Genomic DNA, 27,858 nt, shown 5'->3' on the forward strand with positions numbered 1-27,858 from the left:
AATGTAAAAATAGGCAGGGTGTCCCATTTATAAAAACGAAGTTATAAGCAACTTCCAGTATAACCGGAAGTAGCAAATAGACAAAAATATTTTCATTTCATTAAATAGATCACTCTTCAAAACTCCTTCATTCCAATTTTCATGATTCTGTTCCCTTTAGTTCTCAAGATATTTCTAATAGGCCGTTCATCTGCCTCGCCCTGTATACTCATGCACTTACCTGTTTTGGTAAGGTGTGAGACTTGAAATAGGATGGATCATATGTGTGGCTATATCATCATTAGTACTGGCATTCATTGCAGTTGTGCCATTGCCATTACTGATGTTTGGTTTAGCAACAGTTACATTCTTAATGGAATTGTTTGTAGCTGGAGCGGCAGTAGAGCCTTTAGCTGCGTCAGCATCAGTTGGTAGGGGAATGGGAGAGCCTACTTTTTCTGTAACTTCAGTTCCAGGGACAACAACATGCATATCGAGGATTAAAAGTACTCGTCTAAAATATAATGCATGTATTTAATAATATTTCACTACAAAAATTATTATGGACAGGTTTATATAAGTAAAACTTTAAGATAGGAAAAAAATAAAATGAAAGAAATGTACCTATAATATTGGTATCATTTCTCAGGCAGCTTGTTGAACATTCTATGTAAATGGTTTAACTTCCTTTGTTTTTATTTTGTAATGAAACAAATATTGGATTTTTAAACACAGCTCCAGGCAAAGATTCCATCAATCGTAAAATCCTTAGACAACTAGATCCAGATATTCATAAGGAGATAATGAGCATATATAACTATTGTATCATGAATCATTTCTTCCCTGATGAGTGGAAGACAGGCATTGTAATAGTTATTCCTAAACCTTATACTAACCATCAACTACCCCAAAATTACCGTCCAATCACCCTTCTCCCAGTAATTGGAAAAAATTTTGAGAAAATTATCCAAGGAAGATTATATAATGAATTACACCAACATATTCCAGCACACCAGTTTGGATTTAAAGAAAAATCATCTACAATCCTTCCTCTTTCAATAGTAACATCCAATATACAGGCAGCAAGATGTCAAGGACTAAAGGAGGCGCTGGAGTTTTCTTGGACATCAAGAAGGCTTTTGACTCCGTTTGGCATAGAGGATTGTTATATAAACTTCACAGAATGAAATGCTGCCCTTCTCTAATATGGATTATTGACGAATTTCTTAGAAGACGCAGGTGTATAGTTAAGATCAATGAAACATATTCCCATTCATTTTCAGTGCAACAAGGAGTTCCACAAGGTTCACCACTCTCCCCTCTATTGTATAATCTCTATTGCAGTGACATATGCGACAATAGACTAACCAATACTAATTTGCTACAATTTGCTGATGACACTGCAGTGATATCATATGGAAAAAATGTAATAAAGACAATAGACTTATAGCAGAGGCAGGTGGACGACACAATATCTTGGAAGAATAAATGGAGATTAACAATAAATCCTTCTAAAACAAAACTAATAATATTTAACCATAGAATCCAAGATCACTCACCAACTATAAATATATGCGACAATATTATTAATCCCTCCCAAACTGTAAAGTATTTGGGAATAGAAATAGATAACAAATTGAAGCTCAACCACCACACAGTAGTTATAAAAAGGAAAATTATAACTAGAGCAAAACACTTCAGAAGTTTAACATACAAGAATGAAACAGCAGGAAATTAGGAATGAAACAGAGGGAATTACGATTGAAACAGCAGCCAATATTTATAAAATGATTTGCAGGCTCATGCTGGAGTATGGTTCGGCAATTTTCTATAATTCTAAAGGTCCTGCCAAAAATAATATAAAAGTGGCTGAAACAACTAGCCTTCGACAAATTACTAGAATGCGTCATCCTGATAATCCACTTCAAAATCCATCAAACAGAATGCTGTACGAGAAAACTGGAATTGAACCTATTAATGAGAGACTCAATAAGCTGTTTAAATATCTCTTTATTAATGACAATAACAAAAATTTGATTGAGCCCCACATTGTGAAGATACCAGAGGACAGTGCCCGTAGATATCCAGGAAGAACTCTTTTTGAAGAAATCTGCTACACATCAAGACAATAAACAACTCTATTTAAATCATCATCTGTATTGTAACTAATTGTCAGTGATGTTGTGATTACCGCCACATACATTTTTTTTTTAATTATTGTATTGTATTAATATTAACAAAAAACATATACTGTATTAATGTATATTAATTGTGTAAATTGGCTGAAAGACTTCAGTCGATGGCCTTTTGGTACATTGTATCAATAAAGTATGTCTCTCTCCTATTGGATTTTTCCTTCAAGGTTTAATTCTATTCTTCTTTTGGTATTACATTCCTGGTTGGGTCCTTGCCTGTCTGGCTATGTCCTTTCACTCAGATCTATCTTGTGCTCTTCTCCTCCATTATCTTACATTCATAGTTTTCAGGTTATCTCCTATGTCATCCAACCATCTCGTTCTGGGTCTTCTTTTTTTCGTCTTTCTATCAGCTTCCATTGTAATATTTTCTTTGTTGTTTTTGTATCTTCTTGTCTCTGGAAATGTCCCAGCCCAGCCATGACAATATTTGACTTTTCACAAATCTTGCAATATCGTACCCCTCATTAATTCATTAATTTAGTTTTTTATCCTGATTCTCCATGTGTCATCTTCCTCCTGCACCAGGCCGTTTACTTTTCTCGTATCTCGTATCTAGTATGGAATTTAAATGTTACTGTTACTTTTTAGATCTATAAACTAAGGCAACTGTAAAATAATAAATAACTTACGCTTCTCCTTTCCCAGAATTGTTGATGATACTCGTAACATATCTATCTATTTGTATAATGCTAAAAGTTTCCACACCATTTGGACCAAGTCGATCATTAATTTGGGCTGTTAGCATGGCAAAAGAAATAGTGTATTTTCCATCTGACAGTAAAATACGAATTCTTTCTTTATCACCCAATCCGGCGTTTATCTTTTTGCTACCCAAAACTTGCATAATGGGATTTGGAAATTCACCTCCAGACATGATTGTCTAGAAGAAATTATATGTTATTGTATTACATTAATGTTTAATATGCAGATGTAACATACCTGGAGTGATCCTTCTGACATGTTATAGGTTTGAGGCGAACGCATTTTGCTTATGTTGCAAAATAAATAAACAAATTATCAAATAAAGATCAGTAATCAACCCCTGCAAATTACGTACGACGTAAAAAATGTGTATACCGCAAATATTTTACCGCCAAGAACTGACACTGGCAAGAACAAACAAGTCTTTATCGGTGTGAAGTTTGAAACGAAACCTTTGAAATGTTTTCGTTTTCGATGAAACGTTCATAGGTTTCGATGTAGAACGAACGTCATAGACGGAGGAATTTAAAAATTAACAAGGCAATAAAATTAGAAAAAGAAATAATTCGATGACTTGTGGCATCTAAACAGTCAAATATTATATAATAATAGTCTCCCTTTTATAACGCGGATTTGGGATTATAATAGAGTATTCTGCTATATTTTGGGCCTACGATAAAAAATGTTCTTTTCAACCGCCAATTTTATTCAGGTTGAGTTGGGGCCTGGAGCCTTTACATGATACTATAAATAAAGTTGTTATTTATAGTATCATGCCTTTAGGTAGGTATTAAAAAATAATAGATATTCTCTATGGTTCAGTGCATTTAACGCTGTGTCTAGGTACACGCTAACGTGTACGCAAATAAAAAAGTTAGGTACACGCGAATTAAACATCATCAAGCCAGTGACGTCATTATTTAGCGTGGGCAGTGACTTTATATTTTGGTACACGCTAATTTGATATGTTAAGGCCCGGTACTTTAAATCTCGATTAACAGCCGGTTAGGTAACTGGGGTTTAATCGGGACCTCTTTAGGGTCTCTTGCGTTGTAATAAAGGCAATTACAAGTATTATTAAATATAATTATAAATAAGGATAATAATAATTATAATTGCATTTATTACAACGCAAGAGACCCTAAAGAGGTCCCGGTTAACTAACCGGCTGTTAATCGAGACATAAAGTACCGGGACCGGGCCTTAGTGTTTGTTGTTTGTTTGATAGAAAATATTTTTATTACGGGAAGGGGAAGGGAAGCAAAACTATTCAGATGTTTCAAACTTAATTGTAATAAAACAACTGTTTATAAAAGTATATATTCAGGTTAGCAAAATAAATATTAGTTAACATGATATTATATACAAAATACTGCTAAAATAATTTTTATACGTAAGTTACTTATACCAATTTATATTGGTGTTTATTTTTATTTATACAGGCAGTTGAACTTGTTATGATTTTCATAGAAAATTGGTTATAACTTTGTAAATACCCTGTATAACATAATAAACCTTTATATTTTTGTTATATGGAAGTTAAGAAGATTTAGAACATAAAATAAAATATAGGATTGTTCCATTTCCATTAAAAAACATAAGTTTGGTCTGCCACTATATTATCGGACGCCCTGTAACATTCTAACTAATTTTAGTAATTTTTTAATATGAAGCTCAAAGTTTGCTAAAATTTTTGTTACTAACTTTTATTGCTATCTATTACTATAGCGGATCTACTGAGCTTTATCACACAAATCAATCGCCCCGTATATTTTGTCTTATTACTTCTGCTACCCTTAATTACGAATTTTTGTCTCTTATCTTTTTCATACTGTTTTAGAATGCTGTTAAACTTATAAAAGAACTAAATAATTGTCCACACTTCATACTTAATTAAAAAAAAACACTAAATAGGTAAAAATAAGGAAACTCTTTACAAATCAATATTAAACTGTAAACATAACGCGATTAGACAAATTCTAACCAAATTCTGACACTCGCGATACTTACATATTACAGATACTTAATACCACAGCATACACGCGGCTCAAATTAGCGTGTACCAAAAAACCCAGTCATAGTACACGCTAAATAATGACGTCACTGACTTGATGACGTTTAAGCGTGTACCTAACTTTTTTATTTGCGTACACGTTAGCGTGTACCCAGACACAGCGTGCATTTAAAAGTGGTTTTAAGTGGTTCAGAGCAGAGTTCAGTCAGACATTCTACCGCCTTTAGACAAGGAAAGAGAGGCTCGGCCTTCTCTAAAGGCCTGATTAAATATTTTTTATATTAAAAAGAAGAAAAGAAAAACAAGAAGTTGAATTTTGACTTTGACGTTTGATTGACGTGAAGTTAGCAGCTGCACGCAGTGACAGCTCAGTGTTTACCGTCAGAAAATTTTAAATTAAAAGAAATAAAATTTAGAATATGTTGAAATTGTTCAAAGAAATATCTTCAAGTTTGGTAAGTTTTACTAACAGGGGACTAAATCTTCAGTCTTCAAATTGACTATTCATTGTGTTAAGTCTTATGTAATTTAACATAACCTCAATTTATTTTAGGGGAAATCTCTTACCAAAAGGGGACTTCAAACTACTTCCACTTTACAACATGATAGCTTATTTGTACATCGAGATACTCCTGAAGATAATCCAGATATTGTCTTTGAATTCACCCCGGAAAATAAAAAGGTATCAATAATAAATTATGGGGGAAAGAGAAAAAATGTTTTTTTTTTGTAATAGATTTAATAAGATGCTGATGTTTTAACACGTTCAGCCCTGGCATGCATTTTATTTTTATGAGATCTGCGGACCGGAAATTAATTTTACTTAAATTATCAAATATGGACCTTTAAATAACCCACAATATAATTTCCATTTAAATTTAGTCAGTTGTGTATTATTTATGTAGTAATAAAAGTGAGAGCCACGGGTGGTTCACGCGGTCTGGAGGGCAGATGTCATCCTAGGCTTTTCGGTACTTATTTGACTAAATCACGGCGTTGATGGTTACTTGCAATTCGTGATTAAAAACAAAGTATCTGACCTCTGGTGGAATAAATTTAAACTACTATAAGTGGTATAAACAAACCAGAAAATTGTTGATTTGTTGAATGGAATTTATTTTTTATTTATTTATTGGTAATGAACGGGACAAAAAATATACAATTAAGCAACATTTATAAACATTACAAACAAATACTAAATAAAATACAAAATCATAAAATAAATACAGTAGAACCCCGAAAATCCGAACTAATTGGGGGGACAGCCTGTTCGGATTCTGAAAAGTTCGGATTATCGAAATTTAGCCTAATTAGTAATCCAAAGCTTTCATTGTCGTTGATTTCGAGTCGCAAAACGTTCTCGCAAGAGTGTGGACAATATTTTTGGACTCAAATTGACTATAAGGAAACCGAAGCAGGTTTATGTATAACCTTTATAAGCATGCACTACATATTAAATTAAAGTACATATTTATTTTTAAGAAATTTTAAATGTCAAAGTCCTATTGCTCCTACATTGTTCAATTTTCTGGTCTTACTCTGTATAATAAACATGTTTTTAACTTTTTGTTTTGAATTTTTAAATTTTGTTCAATTTTCGTTGGTTCGGATTTGCCGAAAGATCGGATTGGTGGGGTTCGGATTTACGGGGTTCTACTGTATGCATATAGAATTACAATTCAATTTAAAGCTTCAGAGATTGTTTAAAGGCACTTAAGAACAAGTTAAAAAAATCTGTCTCATGAGGCAACCGATTCGCATGAACAAGAAGTCTGACCAGACCTATATTCACAGAATAATTAGTTCGACGAAAAGGTATATGAAATAGTGTATTCTCACGAAGGACACGTGAAGGAATGTGGAAACAAACCAATTTAAGCAGTTCAGGTGAATGTATCATTCCGTTAACCAATTTAAAAATGAAGATGAGATCGAAATTAACCCATCCAGTAGACAGAGGATCAAGTTCTAAGTATCTCATCATATCAGAATATGAATAAGGTCTGTGTAATTTAAAGGCACAGTGCATAAAGAACCGTCTTTGCACTCTCTCCAACTTTTGAACAGAGGATTGGACAAAGGGAGACCAGATTATAGTGGAATTTTCAAGCTGAGATTGGACCAGAGAACAGTATAAAATTTTCAGTGAAGAAATGTTATGAAAATCTCGTGTATGCCTCTTAATAAACCCTAGCTGCCTAAGAGCCTTATTAAAAATAAAGTCAATATGCAAATTAAAGGATAAGTCTCTCTGAAAAATGAACCAAAGATCCTTGACGCTAGTGACTCTCTCAATCAAAAAACCATCCAACTTATAATTTATTTATTTATTTTATTTAAAACACGGGATACCCCATTGACAGTTAATTTTTTTATGCTGATGATACGGGACTCTTGTATGCTGACAAAGATCCCAAAAAGCTAGAATATGTTGTAGAAAAAGATCTGACAGATATAGATGACTGGCTCAGATACCACAAGCTCTCACTCAATATGAATAAATGTAGTTACACAATAATTTCAAATATTGAAGAACACAGAGAGCTACAGTTAAATTTTGGAAAATTCAAATTCGTTAAAAAAAATGTTACCAAATACCTTGGCTTACACATAGATAATCGACTAACATGGGAACAGCATATATTGAACACGTGTCAAAAAATAGCTCCAGCAGTGGGTATGCTTGGAAGAATTGCTAAATTTATAAGTATCCCACAGCGTAAAATGATCTATCACTCTTTAATAAATTCACATTTGTCATATCTAACTATTGTTTGGGGTAATACAAATCAAAAACAGCTACATCCTCTCATGGTGTTACAGAACAAGGCTGTGAAATATATATTTCAACTGTCAAGACTTCATCCAACTGACGACCTGTACTATCAGAGAGGAATTCTAAACATTGAGTCGCTATACATTTTACAAGTTTGTATATTCATTCATCAAATTAAGCTTTCTCAAACACTTACAAATATTACTCTAAGACGTATAGAAGATGTGCATGACCATAATACCAGACAGGGAGGTAGTTTTCAAACCGTAAGAATGCGAACTACTGGTGCACAAAGAAGTATATACTCAAGTGGACTGATTTTGTATAATAAGTTACCCACAAAGATCAAAGACTGCAGGCTAGAAAGATTTAAAACTGAATTAAAAGAGTTACTTCTTACTAACTACTACAACAGATAGCTTTAATTGAATAAAATTCTATAACAATTTAATAATAAATAATAATTTAATCATTTACTTTAATACAATTTCTTTAATGAATCTATATAGGAAAACTTAACCTTCAGTGTAAAGTAGTCTAAAAAGTTTTATGTTATGTAATCTGTTACCATTATATTTATGTTTATTATGTTACCACAAAACCAGCATAGCTACGGCTCTTGGTTTTTTTAATGTATTTTTTTTTGTATATTGTTATTACGTATTTTAATAAATGGAATAAAAAAAAAAAAAAAAATTACAATACAATATCAGTTAGGTTTCAAAACATAAATTACCTATAGTGTAAAAACAATAACAAAAGTTACATTTAAAAAGTTCACTACATACTAAAAACATACAAAATATAATAAGAACAAAATTCAACAATACCATACATATATATCACAAAGCAAGAGATCTTTTGAACCGAGATAAAGTTAAATTGAAAATATCATAATCAAATTCATTTAATAGCCCCATGTATCTATCCAATGGGTTATGAATGCCATATGTTGTTCTGTGGAAAGGAATGTTGAATGTTGTAATCAAAATCTACCATTTCCACTGATCCATGAAACTGGATAACCTGACACTTGTCACGATTAATGACTAATCTGTTATTATCACACCAATTCGCAAATAAGTCGAGAGATTTCTGTAGCCTAGCACAATCAGAGTAATCCCGAACAGAACAAAACAACTTTATGTCATCGACATATGCCAACACTTCGCAGTCAGTCAGTGATTTAATAGCATCATCAATAAAAACTGCAAACAATAAAGGTCCCAAGTGGGACCCCTGAGGTACTCCTGAGAGTGGAAAATACTCATTAGAAGTGAAACCATTCAGTTTGACACATAAAGACCTGTCCCACAAGTAAGGTTTCAACCAGCAAAGAAGTTTACCACTCACACCAAAACATTCCAATTTATGCAATAAAAGGCTTACCTAATAAAATCTACCTTATCGAAGGCTTTGGACAGATCAGTATAAATGGAATCCACCTGTAAACCGTCCACGAAAGCATTTACAATATGATCCGTGTAAAGAAGAAGGTTGGTCGAAATAGAACGGCCAGGCAGAAAACCATGTTGAGCAGTATGTAGTTGATTTTTCAAATTATCCGTCAAGAAATCAGTTACCAGGGCTTCGAAAATCTTAGGAATGGCAGAAAGAATTGTTATGGAACGATAATTACAAACAAATGACTTATCACCAGATTTGTGTATGGGTTTCACATAGGCTTTCTTAAACTGTGATGGAAAATGGCCCTCTGCCAGGGATCTGTTAAAAATAAGCCATAATGGTCTACACAAAGAAAATGAACAATTCCTTAAAAACAAGTTCGATATCATATCAGGGCCAGGGCCTTTACTAGTGTTAAGATTATCCAAGCAGTCTAAAACTTTAGTTATTTTAATAGTAAAAGAGTGAATAAGGCAGCGATTGCTATCAGATGGATCAACCCAGTCATCAGGGTAAGATGTGAAAGTATTATAGACAGTGCTGAAGAAGGTGGCGAAAGCATCAACAATTAACTGAGGCTCACCATAGACAGAATCATTCAACTTCATACAACCAGGAATATCAAAATTACTCCGCATAGAATTAACCAACCTCCAAAACGGTTTTATATTTTCATTAAGTAATTCCTCAGTACTTTCAACAAACTCCGCATAACAATCTCTACTTCTCTGCTTACACAATTTGGTCACTTTCTAAAAATTTTCAGTAAATTTCAGCATCATGAGTACATTAAAATATATTAAATCAAATCAGTATTGTTCTGTTCCTCAAGTGAATGTTTGTTTATACCATTTATTAGGCCATTTTCCTGCATTTAACCTGTTGTATGATAAGATTGATCCAAAAGATGGCATAACCCAGACATCCAAAGTGAAAGTTCTCCTCCAACACCAAATTGTTGTATATGGTCCACATAATGTTCAGAAAAAAGTCACACCATTTTGAGCGTCGGGTTTGGGGGGAGAGGGGGGAGAAATCAGTAAATTCATAGTTTTTTGCGTTTTTCGTCAATATTTCTAAAACTATGCGGTTTAGCATGAACAACCGTCTATACAAAAATGTTCTACATTAAATTTGAAATAAAAAATGTCCAATGCATAATCCTTCTAAAATGAACAGTTCCAAAGTTACAGAGGTAGTATAGTATAATTGATCCAAAAAAAGGCCTAACCCAGACATCAAAAATAACAGTTTTCCTCTAACACCAAATTGTTCTATATGGTCCACATATGGTTTAGTAAAAAGTTACACCATTTTAAGCGTCCGGTTTGAGGGGGAGATGGGGGAGAAGTAGGTAAGTTAGTAGTTTTTTTACGTTTTTCGTCAGTATTTCTAAAACTATGCTTTAGCGTAAACAATATTCTATACAAAAATGTTCTACATAAAATTTAAAACAAAAAAGGTCCGATACATAATTGTTATAAAATCAATGGTCCCAGAGTTACGGATGATGAAAAGTGGAGGTTTTCGATACTTTTTATATTTTTTGGCAATTGATGATGATTTTGGGTGGTGAGGTTGACGTTTCTTCAAGGGCTTATCACTAACATACCATCGGTCACTGAAATAGCAAATTTGATTTATAAAACCCAATCCTGTTAAAGAAAATCAGTAGGAAATTGCCCAAAAAATATAAAAAGCATCGAAAACCTCCACTTTTCACTCTCCGTAACTCTGGAACCGTTGATTTTATGACAATTATGTATAGGACATTTTTGTTTTAAATTGTATGTAGAACATTTTTGTATAGAAAATTGTTTACGCTAAAGTATAGTTTTAGAAATATTGACGAAAAACGTAAAAAAACTACTAATTTACCGACTTCTCCCCATCTTCCCCCCCAATCCGGACGCTCAAAATGGTGTAACTTTTTACTGAACAATATGTGGACCATATACAGGGCCGGCCCTAGGGTTTGCGGCGCCCTAGGCGAAAACAAATTTTGCGCCCTCATTACAGTTGAAAAAGTTCAACTAGCACTTTACCGGGACACGGTATTTCAACTCTGTGTTATGTTAATAATTTAATTTAATTTAATAAACCTTTGATTAATGACTGGGATATATAAATAAAATAACTGCTATTTTACATAACACAAACTTTAATTTCATAAAAAGCAAATGTAATTACATAAGACGTACTTTAACCAAAGGCATATGGGTTTAATGGGTCAAAGTTGAATTCTGTACATATAATTTTCATCATAAAAAACGGAGACTCAAAGTTAGTCTACAAATCTTTTATAACACTGTCTTAAACAATACACTGACTAACATATTGCAATATTGTTTGCTATTGGATTACTGTTCTATTAACTTCGGACTGAAAGTCACTTTTAAATACAGATTAGAAATTAACAGTATTTCTTGGCTAAAAACTAAAGTCCTAAGGGCACTTTTCTTGCTTTCTGCTTAGCAAATTCTTGAATGAGAACTTTTAAGTCTACTTGTCTTGCTCTCTCACTTTCAATAGATATTGTCGCCAGACCTACAAGTCTCTCCTGGCACATTGTACTGCGGAGATAGGTTTTAATTAATTTAAGTTTGGAAAAACTCCGTTCTGCACTAGCTACAGAAAGTGGCATCGTAAGCAAAATACGAAGTGCTACACATATGTTAGGAAATCCATTCTCAAGGTTGTGTTGGTAAATGTAGTTTAGGACTTCTTCAGGGCTTGATATAGAGTCGATGAGATGATGAGAAATTGCTTTCAATTCAGAACACAGTCCTACAGCATCAATATCAGATTCAATTAAACGTCCATCTTTTTGAATTCCTAATGATTTTTCTAAGTTGTTGCACATCGACTTAACCTCAGATGTAGTCTTGTTTTTAAGATCAGTAATGTTGTATAAAAATCCAAAGACACCAGATACTGTATTTAACTGGGAAAATCTTTCTTTTACCGCATTAGCAGCCGTGTCTAAAAGAGCAAAATAAAATTGAATCTTGAAACTTTCTGACGGGTCACTGGCAACATTTGCTGATTCATCTGTTGATTCATAATCAAACATTTTCTTCTTTTTTCTTATTCGGACCTTCTCCCTCTCAAAAATTGGTTCTATTCCAACTTCTTCTGCTACTTCCTTAGCATCAACCAGAACTCTCTGAAACTGTACATCACTTCTGGCTGTAACCAAAAACTCTTCGGTTTTTTTCAGGTGACTAACTGCTTTCTGGAGACTCAAATCCTTTTCTTGTAGTATCTTACTGGTTAGGTTTACCTGAAATAAAATATTGTGCCATGTAACAAGGGCAACAATAAACTTGAAGTCTGAGAGGTGTTTAAGTAATCCAAGTGCTTCTACCTTCGCAATACTGCCACTTGATCCTTTTAGAGAAGTGTCCTCAGAAATCTCCTCCAAAGCATCACACACATGAGACAAGTGGTACCGCAGAGGCGTTAGTGCATCAATTCGACTGGACCATCTTGTATCACTTAAGGGTTTTAATGTCAAAGCTGGAACATGACGGCGCAAAACATCCCATCGTCGAGTTGATGCCGAAAAAAACACATATGTTCGTTGAACCACATCGAAAAAAGTAGTAACCTCTACACAGCACGAAGCTGCATCGTTCACAACAAGGTTCAAAGTGTGTGAGCAGCATGGAACATAAAATGCACGTGGGTTGACATCTAAAATTCTCTTTTGAACTCCACTTTCTTTTCCTCTCATGTTGCTTCCGTTGTCATAACCTTGCCCACGAATATTCTCTACAGGCAAAGAAATCTCTTTTAACTTTTCTAAAACTACTTCCGTCATATACTCACCACTGGTACTTTCAGTGAGAGGCACAAATCCCAAAAAGTGTTCTTTTACAAGTACTTGATGATAACTAGATACTTCTGTTGAGGATGCCAGAGATGACTTTGGTAGTTCAACAAATCGAATAATAATTGTCATTTGCTCTACGTGACTAACATCTGGTGTGCAGTCTAAAATAATAGAAAAATATTTAGCCGTATGTACTGAGGACAATATATCTGCATTTATTGCATTAGCTAAAGTTTGAATCATCTCATTTTGTATATTTTTCCCTAAGTAATGAGTGTGCCTGTTGACATCACTTTTGATTTTTCTTAGATGCTCATTCATTATTGGGTCAAACATGGCCAAATATTCAATAAATTTTAAAAAATTTCCGTTGTCATTAACATCTAATTTTTCTGTCGTGCCGCGAAATGACAAGTTTTGGGACCCAAGAGTTTTGACGAGAGCAAACAGCCGTTCTAGAATTTTCTGCCAGTAAATTTCCTCTTGTTTTATTTTTTGTTCATAAACATTGTCAACAGTTAAATTTTTTTTAAGTGCTTTTTTCAGTGTTTTCCATTTTTCAAAGTTTTGAAGGTGATCATTTGATGTTTCGTGCGTTTCAAGGAGGGCCGACATATTGTGCCAGTCATTACAACCACTTTTGCCTAATGAAGAAGAGACATTTATGCCGCCAAACACCTTACAACAAAAACAGAAAACTTTGTCGGTAGATTTTGAGTATTGAAGATAGTCTCGGTACACATATTCACCATTTGGAAGCCTCCTTCTATAATGAAAGTCAGAAAATTTTCTGTTATTCACACCCTTCGGAAATTTTCCTTTTACTTGGTCAGGTCCATGCTCTACTAAAATGGTTCGTAAAGTTTGGCGATTAATATTTAGAGTGTCCCAAGACGCTGGATCAGCATAATCAAGCGTAACTTTGGGTGAGATTGAATTTTCCGGCAGTAATTCCACTGCATTATCTGTAACGTCAACGTCCATTTCAACGAAATTATTTTGAAATTCTTGCAGTTGACGTTCGTTGTTTTCTGCAGAAGTAGATGGCGGTTCAATAGCTGTTATCCTCCTAGGACATTCTTGAGGTTGGATCTGGATGATTCCCCCAGAAGTAGAAGGTGATTCAGTATCTGTTTTCTCTGTAGCATATTCTTGAGGTAGGAGCTGGTTGGTTTTTCCAGAGGTGGAAGGTGATTCATTATAACTTTCCTCCCTAAGAGTTGTGTCATTTGGTTTAATTAAATATTTTTCAAAAGACCCTTTAGCTTTTTTTGCTGACTCCTCTCTTTCCTGTCTTCTTTTCTTAAACCAAGAGCCCGAGTGTTTTCCTGACATCATATCTGGAAAGAAAACAATGATTGGATTAAGCTAACTTCATTTTGAAAAAATGAAAAAATTTTGAATGTCTTTACTCAAGATATGAAATTAGGATTACACCCCCAAGAAGCAAGGACTTCTCTTAAATAAAATTACATTAATAGCCTATTATTTTAATATTATTTATAAATACATTTAAAGTAGGCCTAATTTTGAAATCAATTTGATAGAAATTAGAAGTTAAAAAATTTTACAAAAAAATCCAATGGTCATTCTTGCTTAAAAAGTCAAGTTATACTGTTTTCAACAAAAAATAATTTGTTTTGATAAATATTTGGAAGCAAAATTAGAAATGTCCAGGTGGATTTCAAAACTAATAATTCATTCAACATTCATATTGTGTAATATTAAATAAATTAAACAACCACTCAGTTCGCCCAAATCCCAGAACAGCAGCCAGCATGACCAGCACTCAGCAGCCAGTTCCTAATCAATCACATCGGCATCGTAGGCGAAACAGAGGCAAGTGTTCACAAGGGGTTTTCTTTAAGTTATGATAATTAAACAATCTCAATTTTGATTTGATTTAGGCCTATATACAACAACAATATGACAATGGCCTATATGATATGATGACTGAAAAAAATTATAAATATGAAGAGTATAAGCTACTTACTTGTTAATTCAAACTTCCTTTTGCAGTTTTGTTATCGTAAATTAACAACTACTACTACTGTCAATCAATGCACAAACAAAGTCAACAACACTGCACTACTACACTAAACTGAAAAGTGAAAATGCATAACACGCAGCGCCCTAATGACAGACTAGTACTCTTATTCTGTTCACGTTCACGCTATGACTGCTGGCTTGACTGAAGTGAAGAGTGTGGGGTTGCCGCGACCACTGCGCCACTAAGTAGGCTTACGCTCAGCGAGGTTGCCAAAACGAGTAATTAATGTTAACGTTAAGTTATAGTTTTGCGTTTTCTTATTTTATAAGACAACTAAAATAAAATATCCTTCACCTTTCATTACCCAGTGATTTTTCTGTCTCTGCGAGTTACACAACTACTACATGAGAAAGTACTACGTCCCTAATTTTGCGCCCTAGGCGGATTTTGCGCCCTAGGCGGCCGCCTAGTTCGCCTATATGGACGGGCCGGCCCTGACCATATAGAACAATTTGGTGTTGGAGGAAAACTTTTACTTTGGATGTTTAGGTTAGGCCTTTTTTTGGACCAATTATACTATACTATCTCCGTAACTTTAAAACCGTTCATTTTAGAAGGATTATGCATGGGGTCTTTTTTATTTCAAATTGAATGTAGAACATTTTTGTTTAAATACGGGATGTTTAGAAATTGTTGTTTCAAGTTGGTTCATAAATATATCTGATAGTAATGGGCTTAGAGGATTACCCATAATAAGTCCTGCACTGTTGTTTGTGTATATTTGATTATTGAATTCAAAATAGTCTTGATTTATGCAAATTTCAAGGAGGTGTAAAATTTCAGATGCAATGATCGGATTTGTACTATTATGGTATAAAAGATTTTTAACTAAAACAAAAGTTTCTGTAGGAGGAACACTAGGAATAAGATTTTTTACGTCAAATGAAATTAGTCTGGAGTTGTTGGGCAATTGAAAATGTTGTATTTTATTAACTAGTTCTAGTGTATATTTTACGGTGAATTTAGCTGAAAATTTAGTGTATTCTGTAATAATATCTGACAGTTTTTTGAAAGTTTATATGACGGAGCTGTATAAAAAGAAACTACAGGCCTTATTGGGTGGTCAGGTTTGTGTAGTTTAATAAAAGAGTATAATTTAGGAGGTTGTTTTAGGAGGTTTATTAAACTACACAAACCTGACCACCCAATAAGGCCTGTAGTTTCTTTTTATACAGCTCCGTCATATAAACTTTCAAAAAAACTGTCAGATATTATTACAGAATACACTAAATTTTCAGCTAAATTCACCGTAAAAAATACACTAGAACTAGTTAATAAAATACAACATTTTCAATTGCCCAACAACCCAAGACTAATTTCATTTGACGTAAAAAATCTCTTTCCTAGTGTTCCTCCTACAGAAACTTTTGTTTTAGTTAAAAATCTTTTAGACCATAATAGTACAAATCCGATCATTGCATCTGAAATTTTACACCTCCTTGAAATTTGCATAAATCAAGACTATTTTAAATTCAATAATCAAATATACACAAACAACAGTGCAGGACTTATTATGGGTAATCCTCTAAGCCCATTACTATCAGATATATTTATGAACCAACTTGAAACAACAATTTCTAAACATCCCGTATTTAAACAGTTCTTATATTGGTGGAGATACGTGGATGATATACTAGTATGCTTTACAGGAACTAACAGACAACTTGACCAATTTCTACCATACATTAATTCACTTCATAGTAATATTGAGTTTACAATAGAAACAGAACAGAATAATTGCATAAACTTTCTAGATGTAACGACTACCAGACTACACAACAAACATGAGTTTTCCGTATATCATAAACCTACCCATACTGACACAACTATACACAATTCATCATCCCATCCTACACAACACAAATTAGCAGCCTACCATAGCATGATACATAGACTGACAGAAATTCCCATGACAAAAAATAACTTCGAGATAGAACTAAACATCATTAAACAAATAGCAGTAAACAACGGCTATAACGAACAAACAGTTAACAAAATTTTAAATCAAAAACTCCATAAGAAAGCCCTGAAATTAGTGTATCCACCACCACAGAAAGAACCCAGTACCTTCTGCTCTCTCACATAGACTGGCAAGATAACAACAAAAATAGCCAGATACATAAAAAAGAAAGGAATAATACCAGCTTTCAGAACTAACAACAACTTAAGCAAATATATTAAGAACAATAAAAGCCGAAAGAGAAAGCAACTACAGAGTGGGGTGTACAAACTAACTTGTGGTGACTGTCCGAAAACGTACATCGGTCAAACTGACAGAACTTTTGACAAACGGATAGTAGAACACAAAAGGGCTTTCAACAATAGAAAAACAGACACTTCTACATACGCACTTCACCTTCTAGATCATAATCATTCTTTCAATGAAGAGTTTCAAATTGTGCATATCCAAAATAAAGGCCTTAAGCTATCTTTTTTAGAATCTATGGAAATTAATAAACTGAAAAATACAGATATAATTCTGAATGACCAACTCGAGACAAACAGCTCCCCACTCCTCAACCTCTTCAGTTAGAGACTTAAAAAGGCAAACACATTGTAAATTATATCACTTGAGAAAGGCACTCTGCCGAAACAGCTGTAATCACATAGTTGTAAATAATAAATTTTGTGGAAGTATAGAAAACAAAAGTTTTCAGTGTTTTATTGTGAGATAAAATGAACTTCCATCAAGTAACGGTAAATGCAAATGCAAATGACTCAACAGTAAATGACTCAACAGATGTCGCACACTTTAGGCTGACGATATACTAAAATAATTTATGTGCCCGTACCCATGGCATCAAAAGACGTCATGAGCCTGTGACTTAAGAAGCAAAAAAGATCTTTCATTGTCATTCACAGGGGATGTGTTAACACGTTGAGCGCCGTGTGAATCATATACGATTTGCGCTTATTTTACTGACAGGGCCACGCTAATCACACTTGCTTCGCAGTGACTACTTATATTGTATGGACCACGGCTAAGTCAGCTCAGAGAGCCATAATATTATATACATTGTGCTGTTCAACATGTTAAAAAGAAACAGCTCTAATTCCTTTGACATAAGAACAAGTTAGCTCCAAGGACCACAATAGATCTGAAAAGGTTGCAGTGGAATAGGTCAGAAGGCCACTTCTTTAAATCTAAAGTTAGCTTCAATAATTAGTTCCTCAATACAAGGCAATAGATTCATTTACATCTCCTTTTTGCTACTAATACAAGTTAAGATTCTAATGAATCATCATTACTATTTGTATTCTGATTACAGCTGCTCTAAAAAGCTGGTTAGACGATCAATTATTGAACCGCTCCTTAAGATATGCAGCCATGACTTTCGTTAAACTCTTTCCCTGTATGATATTCTGCAGAAGCCTGTATTTTGTTCCTCTCATCACCAGGACAAGGTATTGTGGTTTTTACGTCTTTATTTGAATTTTTAAGTCCTGTTTCTTTTGAAAGTCTTCACAAGAGTTCTTCATTTGTGACTCCTGTCTACTTAAGATATTCTCAGGATTCTTCTGTAAAGCCACATCTCAAAAACTTCCACTTTTCTCATCATCGATTTAATCAGAGTGGCTGCCTCTATATCTTATACTAAATATTTAACATCTAAGCATGCACATTTTTATGTCAACATTTAAAGTTATATTTTACCCATTCGCGGATACGACTGCATAAGCAGGCACTTACAAGAAAAAATTACTGTCTGCATATGCAGTCGTGTCTGCGAATAGGTTAATGTTATTCAAAAAGACAATAATATAAAAGTTATTTCTTTACCTTCTTTAAGACAGTATGGCATTACAGGTGGAGTGTTTGACAGGCTGAATAATTATCTATCAAATCGCAAGCAGAAGGTTAAATTCAATAATTTTATGTCAGATGAACTTGACATTGGTATAGGTGTACCTCAGGGCAGTGTCCTAGGGCCATTACTTTTTATTCTCTATTTGAGTGATATAGATCTGTTTGTTGATTGTGAGTGTTTTAATCTTTTTGCTGACGATACGTTAATAGCTTGTAGTGATGTATGCTTGGAAAATGCAGTGGCAAAAATGAATTCAATTCTGGAGGCTGTTTATAATTATTTAACATTAAACAAGTTAAAATTAAATGTATCAAAGAAAAAAGCTTTAATTATATTCAGTAGATATAAGTATAACAAAATCAATATAAATAACATTAATTTATCCATAAATCGGGAAAAGATTGAAATAACAACAACTATTAAATACTTAGGATTTCAACTTGATAACAAAATGTCCTTACCCCAAAATGTTTATTAAGATTAATATATCTATTCTTAACAAAAAGGTCGGTCAGACTTAGATAACCTTAATTTAGATTACTATTTTAGATAATTTAGATAAGATATAATATTATGTTTATTATGTTTTGTTTATATTATGTATAATTGTTTTGTTTGTATTATGTTTATATTATGTACTACTTACTTTGTTTCTGGCCAAATGGTCTTATCCTAAAGCCAATAAAAAAAATTGATAACACTCTTTCATTGGAAGATCATTTTGTTTATATACGCTCTGAGCTTCGCTGGTGCCGCTACTAGCGGACTACCAATGCAACTTTCGCCGGTAACTTTAAATTTATTATTTAATTGTTATCGCTGAATATTTACAACGCAAAAAAGTAATTAAATTGTAATTGATTTTTTTAAGATTTTGCTAATCATTTAAATGTTCTATTAATGAAATATTAATTTCTTACTTCGGATACTTTCACAATTATCGTGTAGGTGGCGCTTAGATTAATTTATAATTACATATTACGATCTATTAAAAAAACTTAAATTCAGTATTTAAAACGTAAGTATATTTAAGGTAATAATATACACCACAGCTTTGATCAACTAATATTTTTTCCTATTAATGTTTTTAATTTCAATGTTTTAAATTAATCACTTTGACATTTATGTCAAATTTCCACCGAACGTTCACTGATTTGTCACTACTGGCGCTCTGGCGAAATTTTAAATATCCCTCTACCTACTAGCTCACAGCGTATACACAAAAAATCAGCAAGAAATTATACTTTTTTACAAGAATAGCAAAAAAATTTATCTTTAGAAATAGTCCTGTCGCCAGGGGGGGTACAACGGCCTCGTTAATTCAGATGGATTTACCCAAGTTTTTTTTATGTATTTTGACCCGTAGAACCCGAATTTTTTGGGTAACAGTTGATCCGGATGTCGATAAGATTGTTATAGACCAAGAACTTGAGGAATCAAATAACAGCGATTTTTGGCAAAACAAAACAATATTTTGTATTTTTTGGGTCATTTTAAGCAAAAAATATTTCTACAAGTTTTTTAGTAGGATGCACAGTTTTCGAGATAAACGTGGTTGAACTTTCAAAAAATCGAAAAACTGCAATTTTTAAACCCGAATAACTTTTGATTAAAAAATAAAATAGCAATTCTGCTTAGCGCCTTTGAAAGTTCAAGTCAAATTATGTCGGTTTTGATTATTTGCATTGCTAAAAATTTATTGTGTTATTGTTAAACAAAGCTACAAACAACTAGTGCGTGAGTGATGTTTCTATGATTTCTCATTTAAAATCGAACGAGTAGGTAGAATAGGTACTAGTGCAATCAAGACTATTTCTACGTTACATGCGTTAAAACGCATGTAAAAGCACGGGAAACCCTACGTGTTTATAGCTTTGTTAAACAATAAAAAAATAAATTTTTACCAACGCAAATAATCAAAACCGATATAATTTGACTTAAACTTTCAAATGCGGTAAGCAGACTTGCTATTTTATTTTTTAATCAAAAGTTATTCGGGTTCAAAAATTGCAATTTTTCGATTTTTTTAAAGTTCAACCGCGTTTATCTCGAAAACTGTGCATCCTACGAAAAAACTTGTAGAAATATTTTTTACTTAAAATGGCCCAAAAAATACAAAATATTGTTTTGTTTTGCCAAAAATCGCTGTTATTTGATTCCTCAAGTTCTTGGTCTATAACAATCTTATCGACATCCGGATCAACTGTTACCCAAAAAATTCGTGTTCTACGGGTCAAAATACATAAAAAAAACTTGAGTAAGTCCATCTGAATTAACGAGGCCGTTGTACCCCCCCTGGCGACAGGACTAAAACTAGACTTACTGTATATAATTCAATAATCCAACCTCATTTTGATTATTGTGCATCAGTCTTATATTTGTTCAACCTAAATAAAATGGGGCAACTTCAAAAATTACAAAATCGTGGTATGCGTATAATATTAAGAATGGGCCGATTGACACCAATAAATTTAATGCTGAATACATTGAACTTGTTTTCGGTATATCAAAGATTTCAATATTTTGCATTGATTTTGGTTTATAAAATTAAAAACAATATAGCTCCCGATTATTTTCAGCAATTTATTAATTTTCCTAATACACACATACACGATACTCGAAATAAAATTAACATATACTTTTCTAAAATGAATTACAGCAGCTCAATGAACTCATTAATATTGACAGGTTTCAGAGAATTCAATGAATTGCCTAATGCAGCGGTTCTCAATCTTTTTGAGTCATGTACCATCTAAAGTTTCTTTTATTATATTTCTATATTTTTAGATTGTATAATCAAGACTTACTATGTACTACTATTTAAGTTTTTGTGTGTTTTGTGTACCACCGCAAATAATGATATGTACCACCAGTGGTACATGTACCACATATTGAGAACCGCTGGCCTAATGAATTAAAAGGCTGTAGGACAGTTAAAAGTTTTAAAGATAAATTAAAGGTTTTCCTTAAAAATTTAAAGAAGTATTTGAATTGGCAGAGAACATGCACAATATTTTTTGTTTACTTTTATTGACTTTTATTGGTTGGTGAACTTGTTGATTTGATTATCATTTGTTATTGATTGATTTTCTTTCGTTTATATGTAAAAAAAAGTATTTAAGTTAAAAAAAATTTGTATATTATATTCATCATCATCATATCCAGCCTTCTGCATTCAAAGTTGAACATAGGCCTCCCCTAATTTCTTCCAGTTTTGTCGATCTTGGGCTTTCTGCAACCAATTCCCAGCAATCCTTTTGACGTCGTCTGTCCATCGTGTAGGTGGTCTACCTCTACTTCTTCTGTCTTCTCTTGGTATCCACACTGTAATTTTTTGGGTCCACCTCCCGTCCTTCATTCTGGCTACATGGCCCGCCCAATTCCACTTCAGCCATGCTACTCACTCTATGACATCTGTGACGCCTGTCCTTCTTCTGTTTTCTTCGTTTCTGACCCTGTCTCTGAGAGTCAGTCCAAGTAGTGACCGTTCCATTCTTTTTTGGGCCACTCTAAGTTTCGTTGCTGTGGCCTGGGTTAACGATAATGTTTCGGCGCTGTAAGTCGTGACTGGAAGCACACATTGGTTGAACGTCTTCCTTTTCAAATAATTTAGCAAGTTGCTCTTGAAGATGTCTGATAGAGCTCCATATGCGGCCCATGCTAAGGTGATCCTTCTCTGTAATTCGGCAGTTTGATTGTCTCTGGCAATTTGGATTTCATGCCCTAAGTATTTATATTTATAGACCAATGCTATTTCGTTGACGTCGACTTTTGGATTTTCGTTTGGTACCAGGTTTGTCATGTATTGTGTCTTTCCAAAATTTATGTTTAAACCAACTTTTTTTACAGGCAGCATCTAACTCAGTAAGCATAGTTCTAATCTCTTTTAAGTTGTCCGTTATAAGAACTATGTCGTCTGCGAATCGTAGGTGGGAGAGCCTTTCACCGTCGACATTTATTCCTTTAGCGTCCCACTCCAATTGTTTGAAAGCATGTTCAAGTACTGCCGTAAAGAGTTTGGGAGATAACGTGTCTCCCTGTCTAATTCCTCTTTTGATTTTTATAGATTTGGTGTCTTTGTGTAGTCGGACGGTCATGGTATGGTTGCATTATTGTATATGTTCGCATTATTGTATAACACCCTGTCTGTCTTTGATTGATCTGGGATTGCAAAGAGGTGAATTTTGCTAATCCTTTTTCATCGGCAAAAAAGATACAGCCCAAGTTTATAAAAACTTATTGTCTGGAAGAGCTTGTGCCAGTGACGGATTTGTGGCTGTATATTTTGTGGTAGTGGTGCCGATGAAAATTTTGTTTGGTTATGGGACATAACCTCTATTTCATACGTCATTCGATCTCAAAACGAACATCGAAGCACAGATCCACGGTTGATTTAGTCCATAGAGGTATATATTAACATAGAGGGAGCCTACCTTCCGCGCTTCCTGACGACAAGATCTCATGGACTGGTTTGCTGCATCTCTTTCTAACACATTGTATCGAAAATGTATGATGACATTCAGTGTGAATATAGGCACGGAAGAGGAGGACAACTGTAGCAGCTTTACTATGCGTAAGAGTGAAACAGCACTAATCCAAATAAAAAAGATGGTGTCGTCACTTCGCTCTGAATGACACTCTCTCTATGCTAATATATAACTCTATGATTTAGTCACGTGACAAGAACCTACACAAGGACTGTGAGCGAGAATTAGACAGCACATTTCTACAATCTCAGACATTCCTAAAACAAAACCGTTTTGCGAACGAACCAACTATCTTATAGCAGCTAGCATAGGCGTAACCAGGGGGGTTTTGTAATATTTAAATGATTTGTGAAGGTTGCATAAAAAACCGTAACAATTGGACTAACCTCAGTGTTGAACGGATATTTCACGTTGCAAAAACAGAAGCGTTTAAAAAAGTGATCGCCAACCTTTGTTAGAAGACGGCACAAGAAGAAGATACATTTTAAATTATGATTCGGGAGTGCCCCTAGTAGCATTTAACGTGTCTTGGTTTGTTTATTTCTACTGAATCTTGATTGTAAATTTAGTATAGACATTAGCAGATTTAATAAAAATATTTTTATTTTTTTTGTTTTAGAGGGCTGAAGCTATTCTAGCCATATATCCAGAAGGCCACAAGAGGGCTGCAATGATTCCATTACTTGATTTAGCTCAAAGACAGTATGGATGGTTACCAATTTCTGCTATGCATAAAGTGGCTGAAATTTTAAACTTGCCAAGAATGAGGGTGTATGAAGTAGCTACTTTCTACACTATGTTTATGAGGTATTTGAAAATCATTCATTTTAAGAATCTAAAATAGAGTAACTGTTATTTTCTCTTCACTACATAGTTATCTTTCTTTTCAAGATTAGAATACTGTGTTGGTTAGTTCTTCTAAGACGACAGACTCAGTAAAACACAGGTTAAAACAAAATAAATCTATTCAGTCTAATTATTTACAAAATAAATAAAAAAAATATATCTCATTCTATTCGTCGCAGCGAAGTCCTTCGCCGGGTGGACGTCTGGAAAAGAAGAACAAAATTAACAATGTTATTCAAATATATACGCTTATCGGGGGCCCGCTCACTACGCGAGCCTCCGTTTACTTATGAGCCGCAAATCATGTCACTACGGTGCACCTTGCGGCTCAAGTTGGCATGCCTAAGTTTGCGAATCACGTCAGTACGGTGCACCTCGCTACTCAGGTCGGCCTGCCTAGCTCACTTCGCTTGGCTGGTATTTGGAGCCCAGAACCATAGATAAATAATATAGTATTACCGGATAGATAGGCAACTCACTGTAAAAATTTGGTTCCTTACGCCATTTGCGTTCGATGTGTTAACAAATCACCATTTGGCGGGAAATTCAAATGGACAAGCATTAATTTTATCCGTTTAGCGCCTCTTGCGGGCAATTTCGTTACTAATAATTAAAATATCTTCTTATTTTCCAAGAAATAATCTCACCTATATTATTAAAATAAAATACCAGAACTTACTAAGCTTGGTAAAGTATTGTATTTAAATAATATCTAAGTAATACTCATAAATTATTCGGAATTCTCAAGTTACAAAATATGTTATTTTTGCTGTAAAATTTAGTAAGGAAAAGGGATATAAAAAAGTTAGACAATGTTTTTCTAAATATAGGTACATGTATTTATTTGCTGTTTCAGATAAAACAGTTATAAACTAATTACTATTTACCTATGCATTTTTCTAACTTTTCTATGATTTGTACACAACAATAATAAACCATGTTCAGTTTTTTTATTAACACAACACCAAAGTTCTTTCGTAACTAAAACAAAACTACACTTTATAAACGAAGGATAAGGAACCAACTTAAATTGAAACTACTAAGAATAAATCGTTAAAGATAATACAATAAAAACTGTAAACTAATAGAAAATTATTTGCACAAACTCTAATCTAACTGTCATTACTTTTGACAGAAATGACATTGCCGAGTTAAGCCTCGTTTGATTATTTTATTTGTGACATTCAGGTATGGTGTTAACATAAATGATTGGTTAAAGTCTTCGTGAGTGAGATAGACTGTCATTTCTCTTTAGTTAGCTGATCGGTGTGGAAGTGGTGGGGGAAATTCCCCAATTTTTCCATATAAGATTCCAGGCCAGGCCCAGAACTGTCGTTTCAGGACTGTCGGATCTCTACTACTATCATTGTTTGATTTGCGTGTATAGATATAATGCTATGTGGAAATGCGATCAATGATTGTCCCCGTTTAGGATTTTGTCCTCTTCAGGGTTTGTAGTGAATGTATAGTGTTGGCAGCAAAAGCAAACAGTCCGAAAAACACACTGGGGCAAGCGCCGTGTCCTGGTGTTTTTGGATCCTGGGTTATGCCGGACGGTGGTGTCCAGAAGGCTTAGAAGTCAACAGAGAAGAAAGTTTGATGGATTGTTGTTGGTTCCATAGACATTTACGTGTACTGTCCGTGCTTTGCTCTCGACCAGTCTCCCTAGAAACCATTGTACAACGACAGGCGAACCTGCGTCCCTCGTCGGCGGTCAGGAGGTGGCTTTGAGCGCGGCGTGGACAGTGTGCGTTCGAGTGGAGAAAATAGTTGCGGCTATTTTCTTGGGACGAACAGGTATAATTGTGCAATGAAGTTGGGAAACCGCAAAAAACCAACTTCTCCCTGTTCGGGTGTCGGATCTCTGCTTGCGGCCTCCTTAAATATCCGTGTGTCGATGTTGTTTCGGAGAGGTGGAACTGCGGAGAGGGGGCATCTGCGCGATTTGAGAGAATCGCACGGTCCCAAGTGTCGATGTGTGTTCCGCGTATCAGCGTATCATTACAATACATACAAACAATCGTTATCTACAAGAAAAGATAAGCCAAATGGAAGCAAAAACTGAACCTGTTAAACAACCAGTTTTAAATGAGTCAAAAAAAGCACCTTAGTCATATCAAACAATTAACTCCAAATTATGCAATTACAAATAAATTTCAAACACCGGTGTTGCCACCTGTTGCCGAAAGTAGTAAAAGCCCTGATAATAATTCAACATCTGCAGAACTTAGTAATGCACAGGTAAATAAAATGCAAACTTTAATAAATATAAATGAAGATAGTGGACAAGACAATGATAGTTTTACGTTACTAACTCAAAGAAGAAAACTAGACAAATAAAAAAGAACTAGGGTGAAAATGATAAGACTACCGACTTTTACTCTTTACCTTTCTAGAGTTGAACGAAGTGTCACAACAGAAACTATCTTCGATTATCTAATAGATCAGGAAGTGTTTAAGAGGCTGATATTATTATTAGAGAACTACCAACTAACGAAAACCAAAACAAATGTTTTATGTGTGGTATCAACTTCGAATTAAAAGACGAAATCTATAAACCGTCGACTTGGCCAAGATCTGTCGCTTACAAGCGTTTCGATTTCCGGAAATACCAACAATATAATCGTCGCTCCGAGGATTTTTAAATAATTTCTTCGTTAGAGACTCTCAAACCCAAACTAAATGTCAAACTTCCATAGTTCACCAAAATATCCGAAGTATTAATGCAAGGAAACCGACAAACTATATTTCCCTATTTTACACTGCAATATATAGGGAGGACTTGCACGTAAATCTTACGATATAAATTTGATACTTCACAGTAATAATGTGAATGTTTTATGCCTTAGTGAACACTGGTTGAAAGAAGATAAACTTAAAGTAACCAATATTGAAAACTTTAATTTAGTTTGTTTGATTTCGTACGAGTGGTCGTTAAACCAGTACCTGTGGATCTTTTGATCACTGAGTGTGTTTCAAAGATCTACATCTTTTGTTTTTTCATAAACTTTAATTTAGTGTCTTATTTCGCAAGAAATGATAAAGAAAGTGGAGGTGTATGCATATTTGTAAATAATAAGTTCAGTTGTGAACAGCTAAAATGTGGAGTAAAATTTAAAGTTCATGGAAGTACAAAATATTTATTTATTGTAACTATACAGACCTCCCTATAGTGTGAATTTTAACACTTTTATTACGAAGTTAGATCTATTGTTGCAGATTATTTATAACAATAATGATTTTTACGTCATATGTGGAGATTTTAATATAATTTTTTTAGAAAATAGCAATCAGAAAAATATTTTAATAAACTTATTTTTAGAATACAACATTAAATTTGCCATAATGTACTTACTAGAATTACTAAAAATTCTTCAACATGTATTGACAACTTTTTTTCCAATTTAGATGTTAAAAAGGTGAGTGTATGTGACACATTTCTGTCAGATCATACTTATCAATTATGTGCTTTTGATATGAAAGTTACTGGAGAAAATCTTCAAACTATTTTTACCAGTAACTTATGCGATGCCAACTTAATAACTTTTCAAAATATTTTAGCTAATATTGATTGGAGTAATCTATATGTTGCTGGTAGTTTTGAAGAAAAATTTTCAATATTTTATGATACTTTCTTATATTATTATAATACTACTTTCTTAAAACGTAGAGTAACTACCAGACCAAAACAAAAAAACGTGGTTTGCACCTCATATTATTGGTTTGCATGATCAATTGTATCAGATGAATAGATT

At 33.8% G+C, this 27,858-nt stretch overlaps 2 protein-coding genes across 2 annotated transcripts in view; one reads left to right on the top strand and one right to left on the bottom strand.

Annotated features, from left to right (window-relative positions):
- The window catches only part of LOC126881196 (replication protein A 70 kDa DNA-binding subunit), an 82,976-nt gene extending 79,637 nt beyond the window's left edge, over nt 1-3,339 (bottom strand). The window contains exons 1-3 of the mRNA XM_050645300.1: nt 3,117-3,339; nt 2,807-3,057; nt 221-493 (exon numbers count right to left, since the gene is read on the bottom strand). Coding sequence (XP_050501257.1) covers nt 221-493; nt 2,807-3,057; nt 3,117-3,161 — 569 coding nt within the window. The 5' untranslated portion in view covers nt 3,162-3,339. The remainder of the gene's footprint in view (nt 1-220; nt 494-2,806; nt 3,058-3,116) is intronic.
- Nucleotides 3,340-5,190: 1,851 nt separating this feature from the next.
- The window catches only part of LOC126881198 (probable NADH dehydrogenase [ubiquinone] flavoprotein 2, mitochondrial), a 32,274-nt gene continuing 9,606 nt past the window's right edge, over nt 5,191-27,858 (top strand). The window contains exons 1-3 of the mRNA XM_050645301.1: nt 5,191-5,348; nt 5,447-5,575; nt 23,877-24,064. Of these exons, the coding sequence (XP_050501258.1) occupies nt 5,313-5,348; nt 5,447-5,575; nt 23,877-24,064 (353 nt within the window). The 5' untranslated portion in view covers nt 5,191-5,312. The remainder of the gene's footprint in view (nt 5,349-5,446; nt 5,576-23,876; nt 24,065-27,858) is intronic.

This window comes from Diabrotica virgifera, chromosome 3 (assembly GCF_917563875.1).
Source record: "Diabrotica virgifera virgifera chromosome 3, PGI_DIABVI_V3a".
NCBI lineage: Eukaryota > Metazoa > Arthropoda > Insecta > Coleoptera > Chrysomelidae > Diabrotica > Diabrotica virgifera.